The sequence below is a fragment of the Bos mutus genome, chromosome 20 (assembly GCF_027580195.1).
Source record: "Bos mutus isolate GX-2022 chromosome 20, NWIPB_WYAK_1.1, whole genome shotgun sequence".
Classification (NCBI taxonomy): Eukaryota; Metazoa; Chordata; class Mammalia; order Artiodactyla; family Bovidae; genus Bos; species Bos mutus.
In genome coordinates this window covers 6,940,384-6,960,746 of record NC_091636.1, presented here as the reverse complement: position 1 = coordinate 6,960,746, position 20,363 = coordinate 6,940,384, and the positions used below count along the sequence as shown (strand labels likewise).

The window sequence follows — 20,363 nt, the reverse complement described above, 5'->3', positions numbered from 1 at the left end:
TGCATTGACTTTTTTACTAGAGAATTTTACTAGGTCTTTGTCACTCAAGTTTTCATCTGCTTTATAATCGATAAACCTTGAACCACTTTTCTAATACTTTTACTATAATGTGGTACCACCTCAGCCCTACCTTAGTAATATTTTTACCTATGTCAAAAATCTTTTTCCAACTAACTAAAACTTATGTACAAAAAGATTGCTTGTAAATATGCATGTAAATAGTTCTGTTAATAACCCACTGTTTTACATTTGGTACATCTGTGTCTGCTAATTCAATTAGCTTTCTCACTTTTTGGCTTGTTTGTTTGGTCTGGATTAAAATTAGACTTTAAAAATAAAATTTAAATAGTTTTGTTTCCTCTAAGTTTTTGGAGTAGTATCCTGGAATTCTAAAGAATTTCTGTTGAATTTTTTTACATGACATCATAAAATTAATATTTGAAATCAAACTACTAGGATAGAAGATATTCAATGTCTGTTGAAATGAGTTTCAATAAACATTCACATCTACTTGGAAAAACTAGCAATTATGAAATGTAAACTGTTAGTGTTCTTATTGTAAAAGGCAAGTATATATGTAATTGGGGTTTTTGAAATTTGTAATAGAATTTTTTTCAAAATGGTGACTAACATGGTGGCTATTGCCTCAATCTGAAGTTCTCTGAAGGTTGTGCTCACTGAATGAATCTCAGGGATGAGGGGAAGGGCGTGTAGGAAAAAGGCTGGACATTAGGCTGGGGCCAAGAATATGCTCACTGAATATACTTTAAACTTTGTGCAGTTACTCTGTGAATAACCACCCAGTTTTATCTAAATGTTACCAATATGCTATGCTTACAGCAGCTAGCAATAGGATCAGTATGTTCCAGTTACTGGTGCTACTTAAGTAACCGGCCAGACTATAACCATTTTATCATGCTCATGTTTCTATGGCTTAGGAATTTGGACAAGGTACAAGAAGGGGTACTATTTTTCTAGTCTGCAACATTTGGAAAAAGTAAGGTCTAGGGATGGATGGCTGGAACAGCTGGCTGCTGTAATCTTTTAGAGTTGTCTTCATGCACATGGCTGATGACTGGGCTGAGGCCATCCTTGACCTGAAGCACCTACACCTGGCCTGTCCACGTGGCTTAGACTTCTCACAACATGGCAGCTGGTTAAGAGGGGGCATTACAAAGACCCAGGAAGAAGCTGCATTCAGAAGCTACAAGCAGCATTGCTTCTGCTACAGTCTCTGGGTTCTGAATAGCTCGCTAAAAAGCCATATCAGATAGGAGGCCTTCAAGGAACGTGTGGACATGTTTTAAATACTGAAAGGAAGAGGTGGCCTTTAGGATTGCCATGTCTTCCGCAGAACTTACAGATCCGTACATCCTTTGTAACAGGGATTATTAGTACAAATCTTTAATGAGCAAGGACACAAAGGTGCTAGTGAATGTTAGTCTTGTAACAAAGTACAAATATTAGTCTTGGAAGTCGTGTCATTAACTCAGACCCTCTGTATTGTCAGTGCCCTGCAGCCAGAGACTACCAGGGCCACACCTGTACCTGAATATGTTGAGTTTAGTACTTGTCAAGAGGCAGAATATCCACCATGGGGAACTGTTGCTAAGTCACTTCAGTCGTGTCCGACTCTGCAACCCCATAGACAGCAGACCACCAGGCTCCCCGTCCCTGGGATTCTCCAGGCAAGAACACTGGAGTGGGTTGCCATTATGTCAATAAGAGTGTTCAAAAGAACCTATATAGGATTGGTGCTTTGATTGGATAATTTGGGAGAGGGCCTAAGAAACTGGAGATTTGCTCTAGCCTGGATGCTGTCAGAAAGCAGGGGAATTGCATGATTAGGTATATTATTCAGTCTTATCTGTCATGAGGATAGTAGGGTATGGATTAATTTGTCATTGTTTTTTTAAATCGTCACATTAAGAGGATGCTTGGTGTAAAGAGTAAAAAACTGGGGCTGAAGGACTGAAAATCGGCTTAAACTGAAAAAGCAGCAGCCCTGCCTGTTAATCAACCTGGGAAGTCAGACACAGATAAAGCCAGCTGCAGCATTGTCTATTAAAGACAATGTTTTTCCCAAGGTCATAACCCCCAGTGTGTGTGTGAGACCAGGGCTTTGTTATCATTGATGCTTTCAGACCTGCTTTGCAGTTCTCATCCATCTTTTGGGGGATACCCAGTTGCTAAACTGCCCTCACCTCAGGATAGCAGCCAGTCCCTTAGCTAAACCCTGTTGCTAATCCTGCTACAGAAAGAGCATCCAACCAGGAACTGGTCTCTCTCCTCTTAGAGCTTCCTCAGAATTTCTCAGCAGGAACTCAGACCTTACAACGAAGATGCCCTCCTCCCCCTGTGGAGAGCCTCATTTGAAGTATACTTTCTTGCTTACACATCAAATATTTTGTCAGACTACAGGCTTGAGCCCAGTGGTCTTTAGCTGACTAGACCCTAGCAGATACAAATCATTTAAGGGCATATACACTACTGCTGTATCGTGCCAGCCTAGCAAAATGCCGGCCCGGGATGGACTGGACACTGCTGCTGCATCCAGGCTGTGGGAGGCCATTTTCTGTTAGGTTTGTACTACTGTAAATCCATAGTCACCTTCATTTAGGCTGCCAGTAATCTGTGTTTCTTCATTCTCTTGCTCAATTCAAACCCTGTCTACTCTGTCTGCCTATTTATTCCCTGATGATTTGCTTCATAGAAAGAAAAAAAGGTCACTAGAGAGATGTTCACAAATGCATCTGAATACACTTCATCCCTCCTCTTCTTCTATAGGAAGTATCCCTCCTATTATTAAAGAACAGTTTTTCAACATGTGCTTGAACTCCATGCCCTCTCTCTCTCACAAACTCTGTTGTTACTTGGTCTGTATTTTTTTTAAAAATATTTCTCCATTGGACCTTTGCATGAGTTTGAATATGCCATTCCTCTCATCAAAAGAAATCTGGCCCTCACATTTCTCCCCAATAACAGTCCTGTCTCTGCTTCCTCATTAGACTTCCCAAGTATTCTTTTTTTTTCCATTCTCTTACCTATTTGCTCTTCAAACCCACTGTATATTCTGCCACTAGTATATACAACAATCCTTATTACAGTCCATGGTGACATCCGTGCCATTTAATTGAATAAATATTTAATTGTTTAGCTTGTTCTCTAGGCAATATCTGACACTGTCAATACCAAAATTGAAAATATCCCAAGTGGCGTTAGTGGTAGAGAACCTGCCTGCCAATGCAGGAGACCCAGGAGATGCGAGTTCAATCCCCGGGTCAGGAAGATCCCCTGGAGGAGGGCACGGGTAACTCACTCCAGTATTCTTCCCTGGAGAATTCCATGGACAGACAGCGTGATGGGTTCTGGTCCGTGTGGGCTGCAAAGACAACTGAGCAACTAATACACACACACAGGCATCTAGAATACAATGGCTTGCTTCCTCCATAGCTTTGTGCTGTTTCTCAGGATTTGGTACCAGTGTTCCTCAAAGCTGAATCCTAAGCATTCTTTTCTCATGTCAGCCCAAAGCTTCAATTAGCAGCTATCACTTTCAAATAAATATGGAGGTCAATATCACTGCTGACCTCCATATTTATTTCTAATATCCTGATTCTAGACCTTTACTAATTTGTTTCCACTGGGAGGTCTCACAAAATTTATGTCATACTATACCCTGAACTTTTTCTAAACACCCACCTCTCATTGAGGGCACTGACACCTCTCTACTTTCCCCAACCAGAAACCCCTGGAATTGTTTTAACTCTTACTGTTAAGTCATCTCCAAGATTTAAGAGTTGATCTCCTAAATACTGGAAACGTGTTCTCCATTCTCACTGTCTAGTCTTGAGTCTGAACGTCGTCTCTGCTGTTGCTCTTTCAAAAGCCTTTTGAAAGAGCCACACATTGTTCTCATATCCTTCAATTCACTCTCCATTCAGCACTTGCAGGAATTTTTCTAAAGTACTGGATTGGCACACACACAGAAAAATCCAATGCAAAAAGCACCACAAAACCCCTCTGTAGTAGACAAAATTTATATATAGGAGGTTCTTACACAGTGGAAGGGGAAAAGATGGGGGTTTGATAGGACCGAAGTTAGCAGTGTGTAATAAAACTGAGATTATAGATCATGGTTATCTGAGGTTATTACACCTGACAAAAGACTGAAGTCAGTTTGCATATCAGACTTTTTAAAATGGAGATGAGTTTAAGGCATTGTATTTTTCTCAGTCCCTCAGTGCTGCCACCTTTGTTTAAAGCCCTTGTAATAGTTTACCACTACTTTTAAGATAAAGTCCATAATTCATAAACCTGTACTGCCTATCTCTATAATCCAGTTTCAAGCTTCTCTCCACCAAGAAGAGCCTTTTTATCCTCTTTAAGTATACTTAGAACAAACTGGCTTTCTTTCAACACTTTTAAGGGAGGGGCCAGATTTTTCCTTTGGGCCTCAGGGCCTTAACATATGCCATAATCTCACCTTGAAACATTTTCCCTCTCTAGGGTATTTAGCTAACACCTACTTACTCTTTAGATTTCAGTGGAAATATTTCCTCAGCCTGGATTAAAGTGAAAGTTGCTCAGAGATTTCCGACCCTGCGACCTCACAGACTATACATTCCATGGAATTCTCCAGACCAGAATACCTGAGTGGGTAGCCATTCCCTTTTCCAGGGTATCTTCCCAACCCAGGAAGATTCTCGCATTGCAGTCAGATTCTTTACCAGCTGAGCCACCAGGGAACCGCGGTTTAGGTCGCCACTATAAACTCTCACCAGGGCTTCCCTGGTGCCTCAGACGGTAAAGAATCCACCGGCAATACAACAGACTCTGGCTCGATCCCCGGGTGGGGAAGATCCTCTGGTGAAGGCAATGGCAACCCACTCCAGTATTCTTGCCTGGAGAATTTCACTGACAGGAGCCTGGAGCCCTACAGTCCATGGGGTCGCAAAGAGTCGGACACGACTGAGCGACTCGCACACACAAAACTCTCACAGACCTCTGTATTTTATTTTAGGAACACTTACCAAACTTGTGATTAAATTATTGTCTAGTTGTTTCTTTCCAGTTGATCTCTAGCCCCCATCCTCGACCCTGGATCTCATCCCCTGCTTTATCCACGGAACACGCTTAGTACATAGTAGACTCTCCACAAATGTTTGTTTCAGTGGCAATAAGATATAGCAGAAGCGTCCATTTGCTGTTTTAAACAAAAATTTTAAAGGTGCAAACACACACTTGAACGACATTTTCTAACATCAAACTAGAAAAGCAGAGGTCTCTATCTTCGGTCAAGTTTTTTTTTTTAACCGCTTTATTGACGTATAATTGTTTAGATTATTTAAATAGTATCACTCCACTAAATTCCAAATCTGTAGCTATCTTGGCTAGAGCATCAAAATGCTCGTCCGCATCAGGCCGGCTCCTTGGGGGGTACCGGAAGTAAAAACCTGAGAGTAGACCACTAACTTCCGGACAGAGAGCCCCTATCTCCCCTACTTCCGGTCCCGCCCTTCTTTGCGAGAGGAGGGCTCAATTAGGTCAGGACTTCCGGTCTTCCTTTGTAAAAGGGGCGGGTTTCCTAGGGTACGGGAAGGTTTGAGTTTCGACTGTTTGCATTCGGTTCGTCTTCGCGGTTGCAGCTGCAGCTGTTCCTGGCTACTCGGACTTGAAGAGAGACCGCCAAACCTCCTCCCTGTAGCCTTAACTCCTCTCGGTTATGACTTTTCTTTCATCGGGAAACATCACTTGCTGGTAACTTGTCAAATTCAAGAAATACTCCTCGAGAAGCGTCGAAGGCAGGAACACAAGCTGCTACTCCGAGTATTTTGGCAAACTAAAGCACAAGGGCCATTGACTGTCCTCGTTTCCACGACCTTAAAGCTCAGAACTGCTTGCTGTGTGAGTCAAAGACGTTGATTGTTTGTATGAGGCTTTTCCTGTAGATATGCGTTTGATGAGGTTCCCCTTAATGTCGAGAACAAAATTTTTGATCAAAGTAGACATGACGCTGGAAATGTAGGTTGGAGGCATATTATTATTATTATTAATGATGGCAAGAACTTAAGATATTGTTTCTTGTGTCTGCTTGATTATTTAAATAATCTAAGTAACAATTATACCAGAATAAGCTGTTGGAAAAAAAAACCTTGGCTTTAAAATAGAGGCCTTTTTCCAGTTGGTATGAGAAAATATATTTTTCGACTGTGTTTCTGCACCTGTTTTTTCTGAAATAGCAAGTGGACCTCGTACGTATATAGGATACATATAGCCGCAATATAAATATATTTAATGCTATGAGTATTTATTGCCAGTTAACAAGTATGTAAAAAAGTGATGTAAAGTGGTTGGTATGGTCTGGATTGTGGAAAATTACCAATGAGGGAAATACTGGAAATGGATTGGAGAGGTGGAAAACTGGGAAAAGGTCCCACACGGTTTACAGGAGTGGAGGGGAAAGCTGACCAGAAATAGAAAAGGAAGAGACAGATTTATGGGAGAGACATACAGAATCAACAGGACTTGTCACAAGGGTGTGAAGGGAAACACTAAGAAGTCAAATTGAGATGCCTTTGACTCAAATTGCAAATTCAGGAGAAGCAAGAATTTTAAAATTCACTTATATATTCTTATATATTACTTATATATTTATGATTAAATAGTTATTGCACCCTTATTATTATTGGCCAAGTATTGTTTTAGATGCCAGGGATACAGTGAATAAGAAAGATGAAGTCCCTGCTCTCATTGAGTTTCTGTCCACGACCCTGGGATCGAACGCGGTTCTCCTTTATCAGATTCTTTATCATCTGAGCCACCAGGGAAGCCCCATGAAAAAAGACAAAAAGCAAGTACATAAATAGAACCCATTTTGATAGTAATAGATGTTATGAAGAAAAATGATGAAATGGATAAAAAGTCATGGTTGGGAACAACTTTTAACTGGTCAGGTTAGGCCTTTGAGGAAGTTAGATATTTGTGCTAAGATATTAATGGTGCCAAAGAGCCAGTCGTGTGATGAGTTGGGGAAAGTGCTAGGCAAAAAGAACAGTGCAAAGGTTCTGAGATGCGTTGCTGCTGCTAAGTCGCTTCAGTCGTGTCCAACTCTGTGCGACCCCATAGACTACAGCCCACCAGGCTCCCCCATCCCTGGGATTCTCCAGGCAAGAACACTGGAGTGGGTTGCCATTTCCTTCTCCAATGCATGAAAGTGAAAAGTGAAAGAAAAGTTGCTCAGTCGTGTCCGACTCTTAGTGATCCCATGGACTGCAGCCCACCAGGCTCCTCCGTCCATGGGATTTTCCAGGCAAGAGTACTGGAGTGGGGTGCCATTGCCTTCTCCGATGCATTACAGCTTCTCAAAAAAAACATTTAAAAAGCCAATGCAGCTAAAGTGTCCTGAACAAGAAGAGAGTTAGGAGAAGACATTGAAGAAGTAGATAGGTGCAGATTGTATGGCTTTTATAGGCTGTGGTTAAGAATCCGGCTTTTCTAAGTGCAGATACTGGGTTTAAGTCAGAAGGGGTTAAATCTCATTTTTATGTCACAAGGTCCTTCTAGCTACTGTTTGTAGATTGGCATTGAGGGAGTTAAGAATGAAAGTGAATTTGAGGGTATTAACAGAAGTCTTCCTTGAGTGGAAGTGATGTTGAGTTTGATTTATCTGTGGAACCAGGACATGGAGAGAGCTCCTGGAGGCAGCTGGATGCTCAGGAGAGAGGTCAGGTAGATTTGGAAGTTCTCTAGAGAAAGAGAATGATTAAAGTTGTGTGAATTTCCTCAGGAGAGATCATGTGGTTTAATATTTATATATTGACATACTCTGCCAAAGATTGTAGGCTATATCATATGTAGCTCATTACATACAGTGAAATGGGTAAGATTTTTTTAAAAGGCATAAAAACCTTTTAAGGGTGGGCATAAAAGCAACATAAGTGTATCTAGTAAGAAGAGATAAAATGAGGACTAACTAAGGTCAGGTGTTGATGAATCCCTTGATTTAAGAAATGGTGAAGAAGAGCAATGGTTAAACTATTAAGAAGAACAGATATAGAGGCGGGGTGGGGAGGACCATGGCACCCCCACCCCTTTTACATAAAAGGCAGAAGAGAGTTTGGTGCAAAGAAAGACAGAAAACACTGTCACATATTGACTAGTTTAGTAGGATGAAGACTGAAGTCATTGGGTGTAAGAAGATAGGGGTGACCATTGTGAAACAATTTCAGTAGTGAGGTGACAGAGAAAGCTGGATTGCAATGCACTGAAGATTGTTGGGAGAGAAAGTGGACACTGGGACTTGCCTGGCAGTCCAGTGATTAAGACTCATGTTCCCAATGCAGGGGGCTTAGGTTGGATCCCTCGTCAGTGAACTGAGATCTTGCATGCCTCGAAGCTCGGCCAAAAAAAAGACAAAAGCAAGTTGACCCTGAGTGAATACTACACCTGAGAAGTTTACTGGTAGGAAATAGAGGTAAGCTGGGGAAAGTGGTATCTGTGAAAAGTTACTATTTTTTTTTTGGTCAGGTGAAACTCGATCACCTGGGTAACAGATGGAGATAATGTCCTAGTAGGGGATGCAGTTAGTTTTAGAAAGAATTATAAAATTTATTGATCTCCTGCAAAGCAGCATTCCCACTACTGGCACTGTTACATATGTTGTCTCATTTAATCCTCACAGCAATCCTGTTGCTACCCCCATTTTACAAATAAGGAAACAACCAACCTGAAGTTTATAGCTAGGAACTGGTAGAGTGTGAATGGAACCCAACTCTTTCATTCCCCTTCCATCACACCTATGTGGAAAGCATAGGTGAAAATACAGAGACATTTTAGAGGTAAAGAAGAGGAAATTGAATTCAGTGAATAAGATGAACTAATTCACTAGGTGATTAGTTAGCTTTCTGAGTTGTGACATGGAGCTACTTCCATAATGCCAGGTTAGTGGCAGGAATCCAGGTGTTATTTTCAAGTGGGCCAAATAGTTACTTTTGGCCTGCCTTTTACATGTACTACAAATGGTTTGCTACATTTTTCTTTTTCTTTTTTAAAAATATTTATTTATTTATTTGACTGCCACAAGTCTTATTTGCAGCATGTGGGATCTGGTTTCCTGACCAGGGATCAAACCCGGGACCCCTGCATTGAGAACATGGAGTCTTAGCCACTGGAACACCAGGGAAGCCTCTGATTTGCTGTATTATTTTTGCAAAGATGGAATTTGATTGTTATTTGAAGTGAGATCCTGAGCATCCAATTTTCAGAAGTTAAACTTCAGAAGTAAAGCTACTAAAATAAGGGCAGTTATAACTTGGTGGGCTGTCTTCCCCCTCCCAATTATCTCCCCACACTACTGAGGTAAAGCCCTCGGGATTAATCAAGGCATTCAGGTCAGGTCAGGGTAAGATCATCACTTTTCATCCAAAAAAGTAAGCTCAGTGGCAGTGTGTTGTGCTTATGTTCATCCATTTATTTTGATAGAACTTTTGTACGTGAAGAGAACTGTTGGTGCTACTGTATTTGCTATTTCCTTCAGCCTTTTGCCTTGGAAAGACATTTTATCCACAGTCACAGTAATGGCGGCTGAAGTGCAAATGGTACTTTATGAAGATGATTCAGTGCAAGTGCAATATATTGATGGTTCCAGATTGCAGCTTTCTCCCTGTGGCTCTGAATTTTTATTTGAAAAGGCACCTCCTGTTTCAGCACATCCTTTACAACAGCCAGAAAGAATTCGCCAAAGGACACACTTTGTTATTAGCGCTTACCGAGTAAGTAAAGATGACACAAAAACTACTCTTTTTCATACTAAAATATTGTTGAGGTGTCCAGAATATAGAAAGTGGCTAGTATTCTGGATTACTGTCATTCTAAATGGATTTTCAAATCATTTTTAAAAATCACTTGGTGTTTTTTTTTGTAGGAGCAGTTACAACGAGCCCTCGATTTTCGTAACTCTTTTGCTACCTGTCCTTTTTTATCTGAAAGCATCATACCTTCTGAAATGAAAACGGTAATATTTTTTAAACAAATATTCGAGGACAAGTAATTGCAAACAGGTAGTTTAATATTTAGGTTTTTCCTTCATGTCCCTGAGCATGGACATGTTGCTGTGCAATGCCTAGGCCTGTACATTTCAACAGACTGATATTTTCAACTGATATTTTGTCCCTTGAGACACAGAAGTTACATAGTGTATCTCTGTGCCTTTTTTCCTTTTTATCTTTTTTGTATCAAAGGATTATACTCAGAACTTTATAGATTGGTGATTTCCTGATTCTCAAAGGTATCAAAATTAAGAAATTATGTGGCCATTTTCAGTAGCTTATGTGTAGTTAATGTGTAGGAGAAATGTGTAATTACTTATAGGTATACACGTTTTATTCTATTTTCAACTTTTAGGAGTAATAATAACCATCATTTCTTGAGGGGTTATTATGAGCCAAGTTCTAGGAATGATATAGAAAAATTTTAATAGCTTCAGTATGGCATGGGTATCTGCTAATCAAAATGGATGTTCAAACAATCAGAACAGGTATATTGACTACTACCAGCCCCTTTTTACAGATGAGAGAACTAAATCTCAGACTGTTTACCTAATTTGTCCATGCAGTTTTTCTAAATGGCAAAGTCAGGATCTGAACCCAGTGTATCTGACTTTGAAGACTGTGGCTCTTAACCACTTTCTGCTGTAGACATGATGCTTGCCTGCCTGCTGAGTAATTTTCTATTACATTGTCTCATGGCAAAGGAGTCAAAAATTATAAGCCAGTAACTTTGTTTACAGGGCCATTTTTCCACTGTATCTTTTGAGTAGCAATTCACTGAAACTATATAGCTTGCTGCTGATGCTGCATTAGATAGTCTGATTCTAGAAAACAATTGTCTTAACTGATCATCCTTATAAAGCACCTTTGCCATCAATGAATACTGGCCTTACTTTTTTTGTATTTCTTTTAATTGAAGTATAGTTGATTTACAATATTGTGTTAGTCTTTGCTGTCTCTGCTGTACAGCAAAATAACTCAGTTTACATATATATACATTTTTTTAAAAATATTCTACTCCATTATGGTTTATCTCAGCAGATTGGCTGTGGTTCCCTGTGCTATGCAGTATCCATTGTTTATCCATTCTAATGTAATAGTTTGCATCTACCAACCTCAAATTCCCAGTCCATCCCTCCCCGACTCCCTCACCAAGTCTGATCTCTGTGTTTGTGAGTCTGTTTCTGTTTTGTAAATAGGTTCACTTGCGCCACAGTTTAGATTCCACATGTAAGTGCTATCATATGGTGTTTATCTTTCTGTGTCTGGCTCACTTCACTTAGTATGACTATCTCTAGTTACATCCATGTTGCTGCAAATGACGTGACTACTACCCTTAATTTTAGCACACTAACATCTGTACACACAGACAGCATTGTAAATTTACAAGGCTTTTGTAAGTTTTAAGGTTTTTTTATAAATGGAAGATGAAATATGTGATTTGGCAAGCTTAACTGGTTAAAAGACCATTATATTACATTCACTGTTCTTATCTTATATGAAAAGATGCAGCAGGCTCTGTTACCTATTACAAATCTGTTTGCTGTTGGTTCAGAACAGTTTACCTTTGAGCAATTTGATTTTTTTTTTTTAATGTTACCTTTTAAGGCACCTGGAATTTATTTTAGTGTGTGATGTACCTCTGTAGGACAACTACCTTAATACATGTTATCCTATTTAGTCCATGTGATAATCCTTTGAGATAGCATTTCCCAATGCTATTGAATAATTTCAGTACCATTTGTTAGATACTTAATTCTCCCTTTACCTCCTTGTTCTGAAAACCTTAGGTTACCATATGTAACATTTTATGATATGGTTGAGTCTGTTTCTGTATTCTCTCAATTTATGGTATGGTTGCTTTTTCATACAGTTGTGCTGGTCTTCTCTCATTTATATTCTTTTTTCAGAATAGACTTTTGGGGAAGGGCTGCAAATCTGTTTATCTCTGATGCATTGTACACTTTAAATCAGAATATATTTGCCATTAAAAATAATCAAGATGATTTTTCTTTCTCTTTTCTGTCCTGTTTGTCAGTGTGTGTGTGTGTTTTGTCTCTACTTTTCTGAGACAGATAATAATATCAAATGTTCTCTGGAAAACCATATATAGACTGACATTTTTCATTCTTTCTAAATGGTAAAGGACAAAACTTTTAAGAGCTTTCTTCCATAATATGTTAAGTATCAAATGATGGAAAACGTGTACTGTTAACAAAAAATAGCATTCCTTTTTTTCCTCTCGTCTCAGCGTATCTTGATTGATGTCTCAGAAGTGAGATGGCCCAGTCTTGACACTGGTGATGGCATGACGTATATGCAGAGTGGCACTGTGAGGATATCATCTTTAGATGGTCATGCGTACCTTTGCCTGACCAAATCTCAGCATGAATTTACAGTACATTTTTTGTGTAAAGTAAGCCAGAAGCCAGACTCATCTATAGAAGTGTCCGAAAAAAATAATAAAGGCAAAAAGGACAAACAGGTTGAAAAAGCTGGAAAAATCTGTACACATGGAAGTTTATCAGGACAGAGACTGAAGAATAAAGAAAATGAACTTTATCATCAGATCATGAAATCCGAAGAACCTTCAGAGAAGAGTTGTGTGAATGGAGCCAAAGGGAGGGAGGTGCTGTCTTCACCTCGTACGAAAGACACATGTATATACACATGGGTAAAGCAGTGCTGGTCTGTGGCCTCCTGTCCGGAGGAATGGAAATACCCTTTGTCTTTAGCACTTCATTTTCATGATAAAATCAGCAGTATGTCTGGAATTGATGCAGATATCACCCAGAAGAGAATGTTAACTTCTGATGTTTCTGAGGAACGAGGAAAAGAAGTTTCTGTTCTTCCCAGGGCCCTGTTACTGAGCTGTCCTGCCCCACACTTGCACAGGTAATGGAAGAAGGACTTATTTGTCCTAACACTTTTGTCAAAACCAGACCTCACCTAGGGATCATTTATCTCTCTGAATCATCTGATACCATGCATAAGGAAAGTTCAGTTGATCTTAAACTTTGCTTGTAACAGATAGGAAATAATGTCCCTAGCTAATGTGTTACTTATATTTCTTCCTTTATATACTACACTAGGTACTTTGTTAAGCACGGAGACTGTAGAGATGACTAAGACAGAGTCTGTGCTCTCTAGGAGCTTAGAGTCTAGTAGGGATCCCTGTCACCGAAAATTTTGATAAAATGCAGTAAGTGATGGCACAGAATTCTGTGGGAACCAGCTCTAAGACATGTCAGCTGCTGCTCAGTGGGCCCTGTTACTTCTGTTGCCAGAGCATGGACCTGACAAGTTTGTGATCATGATCCTTGTGTCCATGATCCATGTTCATATATAGCCTCAGAGAATACCCTTGTCTTTGCTTAACTCAGTATAAATATGTCTGGGTTTCCTGGGTGGCACTAGTGGTAAAAACCCTGCCCACCAGTGAAGGTGACATAAGAGATGTGGGTTCAATCCCTGGGTCGGGGAGATCCCCTGGAGGAGAGCATGGCAGCCTACTCCAGTATACTTGCCTGGAGAATCCTATGGACAGAGGAGCCTGGCAGGCTATGGTCCATAGGGTTACACAGAGTCAGACACACTGACGTGACTTAGCACGTGTGCAGCATACATGAATATGTCCATTTCAAAAGGGATAAACATGGAGAGACTTCTGGATGGCTAGGTACAAACCTTTTACCATCACTAAGAGATGAATAACCTAATGGTTACAGATTTTTAACATGAACTCTGTATAAGTAGTATAGTAATAATAATAATAATAGCTAGCACAAACCACTACTTTGTGTGACCTGCAGTCATACTTTAGCTGTTTCATCCTCATAGTCAACCCTTGAGGTAAGTACTATTATCACCCCCCACACTGTAGAGGAACTTGAGACATGGAAATGTTAACCCGACCAAAGTCTCACAGCTGGTGCTTGTAGAATTGGGATATGATCTCAGGTCCTTTTCTGAGTACTTATTTGTTACTGCAAAACAAAATGCAGGACTTATTTTTAGGCTTGTCATGATTATCTAGTTAGAATTGGGAATTCCAGTATTGTTAGTATACATGAAAAGAGATTAACGCTTCTAAATGAATAATTTCTCAATAACTTGATTATCCTTAAACAGGACTTAACAGGCCTTCCATTATCTGGTCCATTCCTGGATCTGTAATCCTCACCCCTCTTGCCCTTGCTCTCTCTATACTAAACTGGACTTTAATGTGTGTGTATGTTTGGCTGTGCTGGGTCTTAGTTGTGGCTTGCTGAATCTTTTTAGTTGCAGCATATGGGATCTAGTTCCCTTACCAGGGATCGAACCCAGGTCCCTGAATTGGCAGCATGATGTCCTAGCCACTGAACCACCGGGGAAATCCCTAAACTGAACTTCTCGCCATCCCTCAAGTGCTTGCCCAAGCTTTCTTTTACCACTTTCTTTTACCACCTGTTCTTTCCTGTGCCTGGAACACTCCCTTTCTCTCTCTAAGCTCACTAACTATGCTCATTTCCAGGTCTTAGCATAAGCCTTATTTCTTAGATAGGACTAGACTGTATACAGTACATGGTGGTGGTTTAGTTGCTAGGTTGTGTCTGACTCTTGTGACCCCATGGATTGTAGCCCGCCAGGCTCCTCTGTCCATGGGATTTCCCAGACAGGAATACTGGAGTGGGTTTCCATTTCCTTCTCCAGGGGATCTTCCTGACCCAGGGACTGAACCCACATCTCCTGTGTAGCAGGCAGATTCTTTACCACTGAGCCACCAGAGAAGCCTGAAGTGCGTGTGTGTGCTCAGTTGTGTCTGACTCTTGTGACCATTTGGTGGATAGCCCACCAGGCTCCTTTGTCCGTGGGATTTCCCAGGTGAGAATGCTGGAGTGGGTTGCCATTTCCTCCTTCAGAGGATCTTCCCAACCCAGGGATCAAACCCACATCTCCTGGGTCTCTTGCATTGTAGGTAGATTCTTTACCGCTGAGCCATCAGGGAAGCCCATACAATCCACAGCATCCAGTAGTTCTCCTTTCTTTATGTTCAGTATCTTCTGTTTAATATCTGAGCTAGATAAAATTCTCCACTGAGGGCAGGGCCCATGTCTGCTTTCTTGAGTGTAATATCCACAGTGTGTGTAGCACAGTATCTGGCCCACCATAAGTATTTCAGTAAATATTTACTGTTTGAATCCTAAATTTTTAAGGTCAGTAAAACTTAACATATATTTATGCTGAGATTCAACAATGAGATTATTAAAAATACTAAGAAAATATGTGGAAAAATAAGATTACAGTTGACTCTTGGACAACACAGATTTGAACTATGTGAGTCCACTTACATGCAGATTTTTTCAATAAATATAGTACCTGCATTTTTATTTTTTACATCTTTAAGTTACTAAATGTGGGAGAGAGTTTGTGTTTGACTAGAGATCACAGTTTGTGGAATCAGCAGAACTAGGGTTTGAGTCCTGATTTTAGCCAAAGTGTTTCAGCTTTTCCTGCCTGTGGGTGAGTCATTTATCAGCTCCTTTGTTTTTGAAACAGAGACAATAGTACTTGGTTTCCTACTGCACTGGTGTATTGCTGATCCTGTTCACAGCACAGGATCTTGCTGTTCACACTGTTTGCTGAACCCAGGGTAGGCAAGGCGTGAGCTAAGAGGCTGGAAGAAGACTTGAGGAGCTGTAGGAACGAACTGCAGACACGTTATTCTCTCCTGGCTGGCTTAACACAGCGTCTCTCCTGGCTGATGCAGCAGCCGGAGTAGCAGCCATAACATAACCGTAGTGTAGCCATAACACAGGCATAACATAACCTAATATAACATGACCATGATGCCACTCCAGTGTAACCCTGATTCAGCAGAAGCCAGGGCTTTCATGGTGGAGCTCACACAGGCATACGGCACAGAGTAACCCGTGACCAAGCAAGTACCTCCTGATGCGCAGCATTATAAATGATCTCAGCTGTTACATAATCATTATTTATTTACACAACGGCACAAGAGCAAGAGGCCATGGGGCAAGAGAGCCTGACCACGCCATCTTGGCTAATTTGCTCTTTCCCTACAACTGGCATCAGTGCCCCCACCCCCATGTTATTCAAGGGTCAACTGTAGTTTTAAATTTTATTAATGTACTTTTGTATTTTTACTTTTTTTTTAATCTAATATAAGCAAGAAATAAGTCTTACTACAGCAGCACTGTTTTGTTGAATTCTAAAGGTAATTCTATCAAGCAGCCAGAGTTAATAGTTTGGATTTTTGTCCTTCACAGGTGGAACTTTTCTGATTCACTTTCACAGAAACAGTTTGGTGAAGAGGAATATTCCTACCATGAACTAGTCAAAGTGGTCTGGTACAAGGGTGTCACCTATAGGTAAGGCTCTTCTGTTACATTTGGAACTATTTAGCGATATCACAGAGGGTAGAACTGGCTTCAGAGGTGGATTCCCCCAGGAGGATACAGTTTTGCCAGGACCACCGTTGTCCTGTGTTGGCCCTGTGTTTTTCAGGTCTCATAGTGCACCTAGGGGCTTTGTGACTGACTCACATAAACCACAATCACAAGATTTTTGTGACAACACCAAAGCCAGTGAGGGATTCGTTTTGCTTGAGAATGAAATGTTTTGCTAGTTATTTAGGATACCCCTTCTAAGAAAAGGGGACCTTGTCATCTTAGACATATCAGAGGGTTGCCTGTTGAGCATGGAATTAGGGAAGAAGTTCACTAGCCCAGGATAGATTTTGGACATCATTCATGCAGCAAATATTCACTGACCATCTCCTCCGTATCTAAACTATTCTATAGAATTATCCCTATTCTACCACAAAGTATACCTCTAGTGACTGGAGTACTTAGTGTTGGCTAGATTCAGAGTTTCACTTCTGTAAATAATGCTAGAAGAAATTTGTGAAGTTTTTTTCTTTTGGGTTCTCCTTTTCCTGCATGAAAACCCACCCCTTCTCTCTTTTTTTTTTTTAAAAAAGTTTATTAAAATAATTTTATTGAAGTACAGTTGGTTTACAATGTTACGTTAGTTTCAGGTGTACTATAAAGTGATTCAGTATACTTTAGTATGTATATATTTTTTCTTTTTCAGATTCTTTTCCCTTATAGTTTATTATAAAATATCCGGTGTAGTTCCCTGTGCTATACAATAGGTCCCTGTTGGTTATCTATTTTATTATAGTAGTTTGAATCTATTAGTCCTAAACTCCTAATTTATCCACCCCCTTGATTCTTTCCCCTTTGGTAACCATAAATTTGTTTTCTATGTCTGTGTCTATTTCTATGTCTGTGTCTATGTCTATTTCTGTTTCATAAATAAGTCCCTTTTTATCTTTTTTTCTTTTTCAGATTTCACATACAGGTGAAAAAACTATGGCATTTGCTTTCTCTGTCTGACTTATGTCACTTAGTATGGTACTCTCTAGGTCCATCCATGTTGCTGCACATGGCAGTATTTCATTCTGTTTTATGACTGAGTGACCCCATGGACTGCAGCCTACAGGCTCCTCCGTCCGTGGGATTTTCCAGGCAAGAGTACTGGAGTGGGTGGCCATTGCCTTCTCCAAGAACATTCCATTGTATATACATAGACAGGTAGATCGCATCTTTATCCATTCATCTGTAGATGGACTTTTAGGTTGCTTCCATGTTTTGGCTATTGTAATAGTGTTGCATGGAACATTGGGGTGTGTTTATCTTTTTTCCTGGGACACGTGCCCAGGAGTGGGATTGTTGTATCATATGGTAACTCTACTTTTAGTTTTTGAAGGAATCACTGCACAGTTCTGCATAATGGCTGTACCAATTTACATTTCCACCAACATTGTATAAGGGTTCCTTTGCTCCACATCCTTGCCAACATTTGTTATTTGTGGTCATTTTTTAAATAATGACCATTCTGACTGCTGTGAGGTAATATCTCATTATAGTTTTGCATTTCTTTAATAATTAGCAATCTTGAGCATTTTCTCATGTGCCTCTTGGCCATCTGTATGTCTTCTTTGGAGAAATGTCTACTTAGATCTGCCCATTTTTGATTGGGTTATTTATTTTTTTGGTATTGAGCTGCATGAACTGTTAGTATATTTTGGAGATTAATCTCTTGTCAGTAGCATCATTTTCAAATATTTTCTCCCAGTCCATAGGTTGTCTTTTCATTTTGGTTATGATTTCCTTTGCTCTGCAAACCTTTTGTGTTTAATTAGGTTTAGAGAAATTTCATTTAGAAAAGTTAAGGAAACAATCCCATTTATCATCACATCAAAAAGAATAAACCTAGGAATAAACCTACCTAAGTCCCATCACTTTATGGGAAATAGATGGGGAAACAGTAGAAACAGTGTCAGACTTTATTTTGGGGGCTCCAAAATCACTGCAGATGGTGATTGCAGCCATGAAATTAAAAGACACTTACTCCTTGGAAGGAAAGTTATGACCAACCTAGATAGCATATTCAAAAGCAGAGACATTACTTTGCCAACAAAGGTCCATCTAGTCAAGGCTATGGTTTTTCCTGTGGTCATGTATGGATGTGAGAGTTGGACTGTGAAGAAAGCTGAGCGCCGAAGAATTGATGCTTTTGAACTGTGGTGTTTGAGAAGACTCTTGAGTGTCCCTTGGACTGCAAGGAGATCCAACCAGTCCATTATGAAGGAGATTAGTACTGGGTGTTCGTTGGAAGGCCTGATGCTGAGGCTGAAACTCCACTTCATGCTAAGAGTTGACTTGTTGGAAAAGACCCTAATGCTGGGAGGTGCCGGGGTCCAGCCCCGGCTGATCCAGGGTATTTGAAGTGGGGATGGCGTCGGTGAGGATCAGGATACAATAGCTTCAATTAGATATTAATTAGAGATGTAAAGAGTAATAGAATGAGGATAGCTCAGCAGGAAAATTCAGTGGAGAAAAGAGGCTGAGTAGCTTGGTTTACGCGGGAGACCAATAAAACTTCAAGACAAGAAGTTTGCACCACTTACGTAGGCCGCAGGTGTCCTTCCGTTCTCCCGAAGGAGAGGAGACACTGAGGCCTCCCCGGTCGGATCTTAGAAGCCGAGGCATAATTAGTAAGCATGGCGGGTTCCGCGCTCCAGATGGAGACTCAGCCAGAGTGAGAGAGAGAGCGACATGGGGAGACCAGTATTTCGAGAAACTGATCCCAATTCTTTATTTTCCATGGTCTACTTTTATACACTGAGATGTTATGCAAAAGTCACATGGGGTCAGCAGTCCTGACTTTTATCAAAGTCAGGTGCGTCATACAAATGTATACAGAGGTCTTAGGGGTGTTACATCATCTTCTGGCCAGGGGGCCTGCTGACAATTTATGACCCTCTCCTTGTGACAGCGGTCAGTCAACCAGGACACTTATTTCTCCAGGGGTGATTATTCTTAAAACAGACACCACCCAAATAAAGTTACATTCCTATAGGGTAAGGGTGTAGTGGGTTTTAGTTAAGGAAAGAATTTACTTAGCCTAAGGTCTAATGTGATTAATATCAAAGGTTAATACTTATTTCTTCTATATATTCATTAATGTGTGTAAGGGCAGGGGATGTGGAGACTTAGCAACAAACATTGGCTCAACAAATGAAAAACCCTTCACTAATACAATTTCTAATCAGCCCACTATACTTATACTAATAGTTTTCTAACTTTTCTAAGGAACCTGTTTTTAGAAGGTTTAAAGCATCTCGTGCCTCTCACAGTTGGGAGGCTGTGAGCAATCACATGTGGCCGGACAAGCCTGTCAGGCAGGCTAGAGAACCTTCAGAGGAGTTTGTAGGTTAAAACACTCTTATCACGCCCAGGAATTATTATTAACTGGAGCTGTAAGTTAACTCCTTCTCTGAAAGAGGTGGTGGGGGACAGCCCCCCGTAAAGTCAGAGGTGTTGGTGAGAGCACAAAGTAGTAAAGTAGGCAGGCTCTGGTTATGGGGGTAGATGCTCGAGGATTTCCAGGGGGACTCCTGAGGCTCGATCCCGCCTTTGCGTATGTCGAGCCTCCTTCCTCATGACCTTTGTCATGGGCAGAGTGCCTCACGCCAGTTCCCAACAGGGAGGAATTGGGGACAGAAGGAGAAGGGGACGACAGAGGATGAGATGGCTGGATGGCATCACCGACTTGATGGACATCAGTTTGGGTGAACTCTGGGAGTTGGTGATGGACAGGGAGGCCTGGCGTGCTGTGATTCATGGGGGTCTCAAAGAGTCGGACACAACTGAGTGACTGAACTGAACTGAAGGAGACAGAAGACCTGTGCTCTGAAAACTATAAGACACTGAATGAAAGAATTTGAAGATGACACAAACATGT

General features: G+C 40.6%; 1 protein-coding gene across 6 annotated transcripts in view; it reads left to right on the top strand.

Moving 5' to 3' along the window:
- The first annotated feature begins 5,579 nt into the window (after nt 1–5,579).
- C20H5orf34 (chromosome 20 C5orf34 homolog) overlaps nt 5,580–20,363 on the top strand; it is a 30,649-nt gene continuing 15,865 nt past the window's right edge. The window contains exons 1-6 of one of the 6 annotated variants that reach the window (XM_005894860.2): nt 5,580–5,907; nt 8,346–8,476; nt 9,539–9,773; nt 9,926–10,015; nt 12,301–12,944; nt 16,319–16,420. In XM_005894860.2, the coding sequence (XP_005894922.1) occupies nt 9,579–9,773; nt 9,926–10,015; nt 12,301–12,944; nt 16,319–16,420 (1,031 nt within the window). In that variant the 5' untranslated portion in view covers nt 5,580–5,907; nt 8,346–8,476; nt 9,539–9,578. Of the gene's footprint in view, nt 5,908–8,345; nt 8,477–9,097; nt 9,774–9,925; nt 10,016–12,300; nt 12,945–16,318; nt 16,421–20,363 lie in introns of all 6 variants that reach the window. The other 5 variants (XM_070357456.1, XM_070357455.1, XM_070357458.1 and 2 more) reach the window with 5 other exon arrangements.